This window comes from Acanthisitta chloris, unplaced genomic scaffold (assembly GCF_000695815.1).
Source record: "Acanthisitta chloris isolate BGI_N310 unplaced genomic scaffold, ASM69581v1 scaffold10512, whole genome shotgun sequence".
In the NCBI taxonomy this organism is placed as follows: Eukaryota; Metazoa; Chordata; class Aves; order Passeriformes; family Acanthisittidae; genus Acanthisitta; species Acanthisitta chloris.
In genome coordinates, this window is record NW_008659875.1 from 8,474 (window position 1) to 21,249 (window position 12,776).

The following is a 12,776-nucleotide window of genomic DNA, read 5'->3' on the forward strand; positions in this document are numbered from 1 at the left end:
AAAATTACCTAACTTTCCTAGTGGTCTTCTTAAATGCTACTCAGGCAAAACACACTTGTAAAAGGATCAGTGTGTCTAAAACCCTGTAATTTTTTTCACCTGTTATCAATCAACCTAAAAATATCACATCTTTGTCAACCTGACCTCGTTAAAAGTCCAAAGATAAAACTAAAACTGCACACAGAACACTTGGTGGTCTAACCATCACAATTTTTTAAGAGATTACTCCTTCAAGTCTCAAGGCATGATGAATGACAGGAAAAAGAAATAGAATATTACTGAGGCTATATGAAGTCATGAAGAACATAAACACAAATAAATAATCCCCTTGAATAGCTTTTGTCAGGTAAGCACTCTAAATCTCGTCACAGGATTTGACAAGTGTTTGTCAAAACCCAAAAAACCACACTTTATCTGAGTATATAATTTTACCACCAGTTTGCTCCATGGCATATTCTACATACAAAGTCATAATTGTTACAGCAAAGAGTAATGAAAAAGATGATCTATGGTTTTAGATTACACTTACCTGTCATCCTTTTATGCAGAATGCACTTTCAGAGTCTTGCTTTAAGGAAGAATTTAACTACCTGAAATTATTTGAAAGTGTGAAGAGTTCAAAGCCAGCCCATCCAAGCAACAGCAAGAACCAGGAGCCCATTCACGGTAGTCAAAAAAACCAGATCTATTTCATGAAAGTCACCTATAGCCACAACATATTTAGCAGTACATGGGATTTCTAAGTTAAGACAAATCACAACCTTGAAAAGAATTACAAATAGTATTAGCTCCCCAGTATGGCCAAGAAAGCACAGAGCCTTACCTGACTGTGGTTAATGGCAGCATGGTTACCATGAAATGGAGACTGCCTTTCTTTATCGCGGTGATGCCTACTGCTGTGTTTGCTTCTCTGCAGCTGTTGACGTAATTTTGCAATCTAACAAAGGAAATTCACAGTAGATGTCAACAAATGTATTCAGGCACACATGTAGTTTCACCAATCTATTCCACCACTTAGTAAAAATTATTTGCTACTATAACATTCACAATTGCCAGCACTAAATTTGACTCAAGTTCCTGCAAACCAAACATGTTAGCTACCAGTTCAGCTGAAGTCCAGAAGATACCTCTGGAGATTTAACGAAAGAATTTGAAATATATAAAGTTTAAAAGTAGCCTGGTCACTGCTGTATTTTCTTCTTTGATGCAGAATGTCACCCGCATTCAACACTTTCTTTCCCACACACATTCAGATTAAAAATGTTAATAGACCTTATTAGAATAGAATGATAGAATTCTATTATAATTATAGAATAAATAGAATTATATTAAATTAGTACTTAATGAACAGATATTTCTTACTTTTTACCAAGTCCATCAACTGTACAATAAAACAAGCAGTACAGAACACCTGCCTTCCTGCAAAATCACAGTATCAGTGCATACCAGTAAAAAATGTAATCCAAAGGTATCTCAAACAATAGCATTTCTGACCTCCTTGAGTTGTTCATTGCTGCCCCAGGATGATGAACGTTTGTGTGAGCTTCTCTTCTTTTCTAAATATTCTTCAGCCCAGGCACTTTCTGTCTGCAGTAAGAAGATTAGAGGATTAATTAAAAAAGGTAATTGCTACATTCTGGCAGAGTATTTTGAGACAAATTAGAAAAGAGAACACTTAATATTTGCTAGATTCAGAACTGAAAGCGAACAGGAGTCACCAACTAGAATCCTCTCTGACAGGTAAAGTATGAGAAAGTAGACTGAAACTATGTAAATTAAAAGAAAAAAACCCCAAACCAACTTTCAAACCTACTCTAACACAGGAATGTGCTAGTTTCCCTTCCAAATTATTGAGCAAGAGGCAGTATTTGCAGCCAGATGTACCAAAAGCTGCTCCAGAGCTCTGAAGAACCAGTATGACAGTGCTGAGCTGGGAGGAGATGCTACATTTTATTTCCTGCACAGACGCTGACCTTGTTATTTCTGATGTATTGGCAAGGGTAGCTTGGTACAAATGTCATGAAAGGCTGCACCAGTACAGCTTCACAATCATGTTATTGCTCACAAGAATGAGAAAAAGGAATGCAAAGCGTATAAGGACCATGAGAGCTATTGCAAAGCAGGGAATTTGTTAATGCCTCAAAGGGCTCTGGGTTCATAGCTGTCCCAGGCCAAGCAGAAAGTAGCACAGATAATACTAACCTGGTTTCACTGAACCAACAGAGACACTAGCGTTTAATAGAAGAAAAACTTGTAAACATATGCTCTGAAAGAGTTCTGAGAAATTCAAAGTATCATTACGACAACCTGTATTTAAGGTAAGACAACACACAGGAAAGCCAGTGATAACACTGCACACTTTATGGACAGTTTGTATTCCCACTTAACCACATCCAGAATGGCCTTCAAAAGCAGTGAACTGTAAAGGCTCTAAGGAGAGGGATAGTAACATATATCAGGAACCTCCCTGCAGTCACAAGAAATATACCCAACGAAGCAAAGGGAAGGATTTCTGGAAGCAACATACACACTGAAGAAGACAGCAAATTCCTTGAAATTCACTGTTGCCACAGTACACTTCTTAGCATAGAGCAGTGATGTAGCTAACCTCGCTTTTAAGAGTCACTTTCTCCTATAAATAGGAATTTTGTTTGCCTTAAAGTCTTCACATCTTCAGTATGCAACAGTTGCTCTTGCACGTGAGACTAAGAGCTTGCAGAAGCCACAAGCTTTCCTGACTTACCACATCTGCAATCAGATCAGAGAAACCCACGGGGCCTTCAATAATGTGGTATTAATCCCCAATTTCGCAGGGAATATGGAAGTGTAACTTCAAATACACAGGATGTAACCCTCACTAGCTTCAGTTACAAACAGAAGTTTCATATAAATGAAACCTCCACTATCACTGATCTTCACCATTCCAAATCAAAAACTAACTAGAACAAATCTGAATAATAAAGTTAGCAGGGTTGCTTTGAAATTCCTATTTCATAGCAAAATCAGAATCCACTACAATCTGTTTTTCCAGAAAAGCACCCACTGATCTTCATCATAAAACAGATTAGTCGATAACCCCTGTTCCCAAGCACCAAATCTTTGTCTAGTCAATTCTCAAATGTCAGTCAGGAGTCTCATCCTGTCCTCCAGCTCCTGGAACAGTAAGGTTTGGCCCCTAATTCTAGCTTCTCAACTCAGCACAACCATTACACTTGCCTACAGGAATCTAATTAACACTCTAATCAGTCTTTGCCTTTAATTTATATTCAAGACTTTGACTCAAGATTCAAGGCTTATTTAATAAATTAATATCTGATTCATTTAAAAGATTAAAGGTTACTTTGATGCTCATCCTCAAAACAAACAGTTAGAAATATTTTCAGAGTGGGAATAGCTATGAGACATTAAATTATAGGAAACCTGTACCTCGAGACAAATGTAATACTGCTTTAGCAAGTCTCCTCCTATTTATTCCCCATGTATTGTTTCTAATACTTATCAAGATACACAAACCAAAAAACCAATAGGCAAGGTGGGGTTTGTATTTCTCTTGGTTCTTAAAGTACTACTACTCACTTATTACTTACTACCATTCACAACATCCTCCCCCCGTTCTTGAATGACAAAGGGAAATTAGTTTAAGGCTAAATTTATTACAGATACCAGAACACTTAAGAAAAAAAAAAGACTTAAGAGACAAAAACTTTATAGTTGGAATGAAATATTATTTAAGAATTAGAAAAACCCAACAAAATATTTGTCTTAACTTGTACTTTGATACAGCTACATTTAAAACAGCAACATGCAAAGCCAAACAGGTTTCATTCAAAGGAAAAAAGACAAGACTACCAACACTGGTTTTAGGAGCATTTAAAACAATATGTGCAGGTATGAATTCTAGCCAGACCCTAGGACGCCTAGTAACATGTTTATTCATCACCCAACAAGCATTCTTCATGTACACACTTCAGTCTTGTTTTATAGAGAAGTTGTATATAGATTATAAAAGCTCAACCATGACTCAGATTATATTGAAACTAAGCTGGAAGAGATCAATTGAATATAGGAAATACTTTGGCACCAGTATAGAAATACAATTATTTTGAAAAAAGTATTATCCTAAGAAATCAAATACAAAAATTAATTGCAAAGGCACGTATACGGGTTTAGTTCTGCCCTTTAAGGATGCTTTTAATAGCTAAGCATGAACAGCAATTCACTGTGTATCATATACCTTCCTTCATCCTCTTACTATGATTTGCTTACCTTTTTCACCCCATCTTCTAACCATTTTCCAATTCCTTTTCCTGCACAGAAAACTTGTTCCTCAGCTGTCCTGTCTTCACCTGTTCCTACTTCCATCTTTTCCACAGGGCCATATTCCCCTACAGAACACCTTCCTTCTCTCCTGATCTGCTCTTTGAATTATGGTCCTTTCCACAACACGCTGTGGATCTCAAGACACACAGGAACTCAGCACTCTACACCCTACACATTTGCTGAGTCAGCATACTGAAACCTATGTGGCCTAACATTTTTGTTGCTGTGACCAAGCCCAACATGGGTTCAAACACAAGTATGTCCCACATGCCACCAGGTCCTCCTCCAACTGCATTTTGCTTATGTGCTCTGAATTAGTGGAGACCTGTTGTTCTGTTCCAGGAACAGGATTTAAAAATCTGATGTCTGCCTCTTTCACTCTACAAGTTAGAGAAACACACTGCCAGACTGCATCCACAGGAGAAATGAAACACTGGGATATTTTATGGAGCAACCCATGTTGAACCACTTCTGCATACAGTAAGATACCACCTAACAACAGCTCCCTTCAACAGGAATGCTAAAACATCTGTCGTGCAACACCAGTTTCATTCCTTTGTTGGTTCTGCTTTTAGAGATGGCATAGGACTGAACCTTTAAAAGCTTGTGAAATTTCGTTAAGCTATTGACCTTTATTGGCAAATCATTTAGTTTTCAAGGACTTTCCAGTTGAGCTAAACTTCAACATCATCCATGGTTCAATGAGGCAATTCTTCAATGTATATAATTCTGTACTTGGTGCACAGAACCCAGGTGAACATTAAGGGCCTTTTACAATCAGAAGATGAAGAGATAATCATAGAAAATGCTACAATAGCTTTTATACAGGCACTACAGAAACTTTTTTATTCCGTTTTAAAACAGACATACATATAAGGAGTCACTAAGTTCTCTGCATAAATTTAAACTAAATTGTACTTAATGCCAGTGCAATCTAGTGTACTGCACACCATAAAAAGAATGAGAATACAGACAGGCAATGCACCGGTGTTTTTCCGAGGCAAGAAAAAAATAGAACTCTTAAAAGATATTACCATTCACAGCCTTTTCTTAGAGAAGAATGCAAACAACACACACAATAGCAAAGGTAGTATTCCTGCAATTTGAAAGTGAATAGGAACTTGTGAGCAAGAAAGCTGAAGTGCATGTTTTCAAGGGAAAAGCTTCTTACGTTTAAATCCTGTCTTCACATTTAAATACTCCCGAGACAAAAGTCTGTCCTACCTGTGTAGCTTTGTCTCTCATACATGGAGCAGCTTGTCCGTGGTTATCACGAGGCCACTGTCCAGCAAGGTATGGAGCAGCAAGTGTATCCAGTGAGGAAGTCCGGCGAACAATACTGGAAGGGCTTGACGAAGGTGGCCTTGATTTGTCACCTAGAAAAAGAACACTTGATTACAAAGAAAGCAAGACAGAGAGCTTGTTCATTTTAATAGTCTACAAGAAACCATATCAATCTGAAACTACCATGTTAATAAGTATACAAAATAGGTAATATGGAAATTAAGTTTGCTTTTCCAGGCTCTATTCAGCTCGAATAAGCTATGAAATCTGTTTTTATGGTTTCCTTAAAAACATCCTTATGCCACAAATGTTACATTGGTACTCACACACCACCATTTACTCCCTTAAAGGTGTAATAGTCATTGGATTCTTATATGCTGAAGGCATGGAAGAAAAAAATAGCTATGTTTCCTCATACATAAAGGTTAATAAAGAAAAATTGTGTTGAACTTTTTCAGTTTAATGTCGAGTTTAGAGTTCACCCAACTAAGCCCTTTACCCTTCACCTACTTTACTTCAAGGGACACTATAAACTGCCATGTTTTATTAACCACCCAGTACATGAGATATGGTTCAACCCTTAGAAATCAAGTTTGATAAGGTAATGATTTACATTTCACAAGCCAATCAGGACATCTTCTCCCTTTAAATGCTACTTGGCAACTACATTCATATTCGCCTGATGATATATCTCCTGCAATACCTTCCTTTCAGAGTTTACGTTGGTATCCCTTCTCTGAGCAGTTTAGATAGAAACAGGAATTCTTACTAAAAAAGGTTAAATATAAGCACAGGAAGTAACGTGAGAAGGGAGAGTATGGTTAAAAATTTGTATGTATCCCATCTGTCAGTGAAATCTTAAGTAAAGTGGCAGCGAAAGACTACACTGCAAGCTACTAAGAACAAACACTGAAGAAAGGCTCCTCAAAACAGTAATTGAGGTGGTTAAATTTATGAGACCGACAAGCAGGAAAGGCCCAGGGTTTAGATATACATACACAGTCACACATTTTGAGATGTAAAATGCAAATCCAGAGATCACAATGACCTAAGCTTACTATCAACTCATCTGCCCCTCACAGAATTATACTTGAAAGAACTGTGTATTGATTTTGCTGATAACGAATACAAGGGCCTAAAATACATGACTAGGGCACAGCAAGCATGATTCAGAGATCAGATGGAAGCTTCAAAAGCACACTGGAAAAACTCAGTCATATGTCCTCCTCCTTGACTATGCCTTAGGATGATTCTGCACTAAAAGTATCAATAACAAAGCAATTTGTATTATACAGAAATGCATTTAAGGGCAAAAGAAGTTGAGCCTGATTAGCCCCCGACTGCTAGTCAGAAAATAAAACCAGTCAAATCAGAAGTCCAGAGTTCAATTTCTAAGCTGTTTCAACCTATTAAAAATATACATGATAAATAAGAATAAAACCTGTTAGGTACAGACTTGAGTAGTGTGGACATCATCTAAGTCTAGGGACATTCTACACCAAATATCCTCATGCAAATTTCACCTTAGAAAGGTACACATGAAAAATGTGGAAAATATTTCAACTATAAGGAAATAATTAGTAGCACTATGGGGAAATAATTATTAGCATTATAATCAGCCACATTTGCAGAAAGCAGTCAGGAAGCCTCATCTGTTTTATTATTTCTACTAATACAAACAATGATAAAACCTTACTACTGAGCTCACAGCAGATTTGCTCTCAGGGTATAGCAGCAAATCTGTTTTGGAGTTTGCACTTAAGACCCCTGCATCAAAGAAATTCTCTGACTACTACTACCAGCACACAGCACACTTTGTATCAGAAGATTTCAAAACAATTCCTTTTGTCTGTACTATGGGACAACGTGGCATGCTAATGCAATGTGTCATTCCTTAAAAATTGCAATTGCTTCCAAAGTTATATTAAATATTTGTCTCAGAATTAGCTGCCATACTCCCTCTGTTTATTTTTCTTCTGAGTTATTATTCTTCTCCTTCAAGAAGCTTCTCTCTTTTTACCAAGGGGAAACAGAAAGGATGTGGAAAAAAATTATTAATCAGGAAGTGTATGTAGTCAGTCACACCATCTGCAAAGCCACTGCAGCAGACAGCTTCAAAACTGAAGCAGAAGAATCCAGTAACCTCTTCTCTCCACCACAACAAGAAAAAAAAATTGGAAAGACTGTTTTGTTGAACAGAGAGAATGAAAACTGAAGAGCCTGTTTACTATTTAAGTTTGAGGGAAGCTGCTCATCTCAAGGCACAAAGCCTTATACTAAGTACTAAGCATTCTCTTTTCCTCTGATTTAAGAATTCCTCCAAGGAATTCTGTTTTCAAATTACTTATATTTAGATGGGGCAAAGACGTTTGGGTATGTTTTTACTCACTCTTCCACCTTCACAACATACCTTAATATAAATTGCCAAAGTACTACACAATTCCTTTTGCTGTTTCAAAACATGTCGATGTGAACATATACAATGTTTTCATTGCACTTTCCCCTACAATACTTGAAGCAAGTGTTCAGCTGCTATTTTTCCTTGATGTGACCTACATAACAAGAGATCTGCCTCCACAGAGATAACAGTTACAACAGCTGTGGCTGATGAAAAACAATAGAGTTGTTTCAAATAGACGCTTCGTAAATATTAGATCTGCTTTAATTGGCCTGATTATCTCTTTAAATCAGTATTTGTTACAAATATCAACCCTCCTATCCACCCGCCACTACTATAAATTTATTTAGAAGCAAAGTATTTCTGCAGTCTGGCCTCAAACAAAGCAAAGTAATAGAACAAAACATCTACAGAACATACTCAAATACAAATCTACAAAGCCTATAACGTGGGAAAGCAACAAGCAAGTTACCCTGTCTTCCTCAGGCATTGCTGTACAACTGACCAACTGAAGCTGCTGCAGGTGAGCTGGCATCACACACACCTATTTCAGCATCAAGTCAGGCACCTCCGAAGGCAATGGAAGCTAAGGCAGCCTAACAGTGGGACTAAAGAGCAAAACTGAACAAACACAGATGCTTATCAATAATTACCCGAAATGTAGGAAAGACAGCACTGACTTTGGCAGGAGCTTTGCATACAAGTCCTACAAGTACAATTACAACTGAAAAAGAACATATACCGTTGAGTTGGACACCTCACAGAAGATAAATTATTTTTATATATATATATGTAAAAAAGGAAGGAAAGAAGTGGAAAGGTCTTCTAGAAAAGCAAGTCCTAAGAGATAAACCACTGAAAATTCATCTTTCAGTTTTCCAGAAAAGTTCAGAACTGTGGTTAGAACTGTAAAATAACAATTACTGTTGAAGCGTAACTTGAAGATTGACCTTACTGTCATGTTGATACCTTTCTGCATATTTGGTACTAAATTTTTGAGAGAGGCAAATAAAAACTCCAAAGAAACATCGTCTAACAGGATACCATGAGAAAACAAGCAGCAGAAAGAGCCACTGGAAAAGCGTAAGACACAAGTGAACTCACAAAATTGCCTGACAGAGTTCCACTTGAAGGGGTTTTTTTATACAAGTAAGATATCCAAAGAAGAGAGGAGTGAGACCCAATGAGCTCTCTGGCATCTAAGCATACAGCTCACCTTTTTGTTCTCTTTTGGTCAGCCTTTTCCCCAGAAAGGACACATTCATGGGATCTCTCCCAAGCACAGCTGGCTCCTTCCAAAAAGTCATACAAACACAACTGATCTCTGGAGCCTCACCTGCTTTTCCTGCTTTGTCCAAAGAACTCCACAGACTTGGAGAGCATTAAGAACAGACACACAGCATAAGGGTGTACACTGCCTTTGGAAGACAATGCTAGCTATTACGTGCACATAAATGTAAAAGAACTACTCACTAGTAACTCCAAAGGGTCCCACAGTAGAAGAATGACTGAATTAATGGCATTTCATAAAATCAAACCTCAGAAAACCCAAGCTCTTCAAGTTACTTAATTCTAGTGAATGAAAACATTTTTTAATCCCAATAAACTGCCCTGAAGCGTTGGCCACAAGAAACCTACAGTAATCATGCTGCAAAACTAAAACTCTCTTTACACCTACCATTTGTTAAACAGCTTAGGTAGGCAAGGCAGACATGCAGGGGCACAAAAAGCCTTCTGCACTCCCTTGTCCTACAGTAATATCCTTCAGAAGTACTGCAAAACCTTGGCAATTGAGATCGACAGTCTGCAGCTATTACTCTGTCACTCACCAAATTCTTGAAATAAATAAATTGTATGGTGAAATTGAAGTGTAATGGAGTTCCATTTCTTCCCTCTTCCTCAAGGAGGGGTTCACATCAGACCTAAGACTTCCCAATATACTGTTATAACTATTTTCATCACTTCCTTTCACACAAGTAGGTTTTAATACTGCTCTTCCATGGACTACTCTAAACAATCAAAGGCCAACTTAGTTCCAGATGAAAGTAACCAATTTTTCTCCTTAGTTTTTAGAACGAGTTTACATATCCAATGCAGTCAACTGAAATATACCAGAAAGTTCAGCATCCAGTAATCTCTCACTACTGCAAGGTACCTGAAAGGGTCAGTAAACAACTTTTATGGCTCTGGTCTTGACCTTCATGTTTACACAGCCTGGTACATTACAGCATTTTTGAAGCTGAGCAGTTGAACTCTTCTGAGAGAAGATGTGTTTTATATAAGAACACAAATAACAAGATCCCATTTGATCTTTACTCAGTAAATATACCAAGACAAAACCAACAATAAAGATAGGAAAATGTATGTGCTTCGTCTAATTTTGCAATACTGTACTATGAGGGCAAAACAATGTCCTCTAACAGGGGTGGTTTGCAGAGAGTTAAAGAGCCATATGTGAAAACTGAACAAAAACTGTAGACTGCAGGACAGACATGGCAGTGTAGAAATGAGGGCACACCAGTGATGGGAAGGACAGAGCACATTAACATGCAATTAGAAGCTGCAGTCTGTGAAATAAGTGCTAGACACTGCAGGAAGGGAAAGCAAAAGATGCAGACGTGGTAGGAAGATCCAGGCTTCTGGCCATATTTAAGAGGGAGGGAAGTGGCAAGAAAAGCACATAAATTTAGAAATTGTAGGATGGAATCTTCCGTTTGTAATTATCGCATAATCAACAGAAAATTCAGTTAAGCATTTCCAACATTCAGTTGCAATTCAGTTCAGAAAGCAAGGACAAAAAAACCCAACCCCAAACCAACAAAAACCACACCCCAGAACCACAAAAGAAGCTACAGAAGTCATATTTGTAAATTCACAAGCTGGAGTGCAAAGCAGGTTCATGAAAACTACCTTCAAAACTACTCAACTGCTTTGCAGAAAAGAAAACCTGAAAAACAGGAAATCGAGCCTAAAGTATACAACTTATACTTAGATACAACTTATACACACCGGATCAAAATATCTGGGTTCCGCAGAAGCTATCATTCGTCTAACCTCAAGGCTCATTTTAAGCTAACAAAATTTGGCTGCAGTCCTTATCAACTGAAAGCAAGAAACAGGAAAACCCAAGTCCCTCTGCAGCAGATTCTGACCCATACCCTCAAGTGCCCTGCGGTGGCTGCACCACCATTGCTTCATCAGCAAAGAGGTTCCACCTTCATGTTCTCAGCTACCACTAAGTAGATAGGGAAAAACTGAAGTTCACTCAGCCTCCGGACTACACAATACAAATGTTAAGCAATACGAGACTGGTTTAATTTGCATTCGGGGCCAATACTAGTAGTGCTCAGGAATGTAAAAACATGGAAGCAATTCAAACTCTCCTGTTTTCACACATCTTGTGAAAAGCTAGTGGAGTTATCTTAACAGTAGAGTGATCAAGTGACTTGTTTCTATCCATGTGCTAATTCTTCGTACACAGTGAAGAAGCAGCACGGTTTCAGTGACTCCTACACAACGACCCATAAACAAGCACAATGTTTCCACCACAAGTTGTGCCTTCACAAACGGCTTTTGAAGCTAGATCTCAAAGCTAGCCGAACTGTTCCTCATTCTCCAGGCCAGGAGATTGCAGCTTAGGCAAGAGTTCTATAAAGTCCACAGAAAGAAAACAGGATTTTATGATTGTATAAGGTCTTTCAGATTACTGATTAACAAGAATCTCAAATGAAGAATACACACATTCCTCAATGAAAAGCCTCAGAATATAACCTTAATAAAACTCTCATTACTCTTATCTGCAAAATGGAAAAACTAATTCAGAACGTTATCAGAGCACTCTTACACTGCAGACAAGCAGGCACATAGTCATCTTGTACCAACTGGTTATGACTGTCTGATTTGGCAGCATCATTCCTCAAGAGCCAGGACAGGAAAAAAGGAAAAACCCAGCACAGTAGTCTGGTTATAATCATCACTTGAGAAAGGGGAGGGGAGTAGTAGGAGAAACAGAAGTGTTAAAGGGAATCCTGTTGGTCCTAGATTTCTGCATATTAGTCAACTTTATTGTGTAGATTACCACTGCCAATTTCATGAAAAAGAGTAGCTGTAAGCTTTGGTAATTTAAAGTCACTTTTTCTTCCAGCTTTGAGGGCATGAACAGAAAGCATCACTTATGCCTTTTTGAGTCAACTTTTATCCCAAGAAGAAAAAGGACTCACATGTCAGCTTCTATTATCCCCCAGATACCACATACTGCTTCAATTCCAGCATTCGCCAGTAAGAAATATTTAATTAATTAAAACCATTAAAAAGCAGTTTGGTACAAAACGTATGCCGTCCCCACGCTATTTCCTATCTTCACTACAGCACAAGCTTGTCACCACACTCCAGCTCACACATCCTTTGCAGGGTTCATGTTGAAAGTAACTACTGGGGGAGACACCGAACCCTTTTTTCCTACATCCATGTGCCATGCCCCGAGCGCTGGCTTGTGCTCTCATCGCGAGCTTGGGGACACCGGATCAAAACCACACGCACCATCTGGCACGAGGTGCGCAGAAAGGGCAGACGCGAAGGCTTCAGCACAGCCCCCAAACACCAAATTCAGCCGAAGCTCGTACCAACGCACCTTAAGTACATCCACACCATCAAATCCCTCTCATCTGTGGCAATACTCGCGGTACTACCGGAGCGGCCACAACCCCCACGTGGCACGCTGAGCTCCCCATCCTTGCGAGAGCCCAGGCGCAGCAGAGCAGCAACAAAAGCCGTT

At 38.5% G+C, this 12,776-nt stretch overlaps 1 protein-coding gene across 1 annotated transcript in view; it reads right to left on the reverse strand.

Annotated features, from left to right (window-relative positions):
• Nucleotides 1-5,691, reverse strand: part of FAM117B (family with sequence similarity 117, member B) — a gene marked incomplete at its 3' end in the record, with an annotated part of 12,620 nt that extends 6,929 nt beyond the window's left edge. The window contains exons 1-3 of the mRNA XM_009069574.1: nt 5,545-5,691; nt 1,495-1,587; nt 824-937 (exon numbers count right to left, since the gene is read on the reverse strand). Of these exons, the coding sequence (XP_009067822.1) occupies nt 824-937; nt 1,495-1,587; nt 5,545-5,565 (228 nt within the window). The remainder of the gene's footprint in view (nt 1-823; nt 938-1,494; nt 1,588-5,544) is intronic.
• Between the last annotated feature and the right edge of the window lie 7,085 nt (nt 5,692-12,776).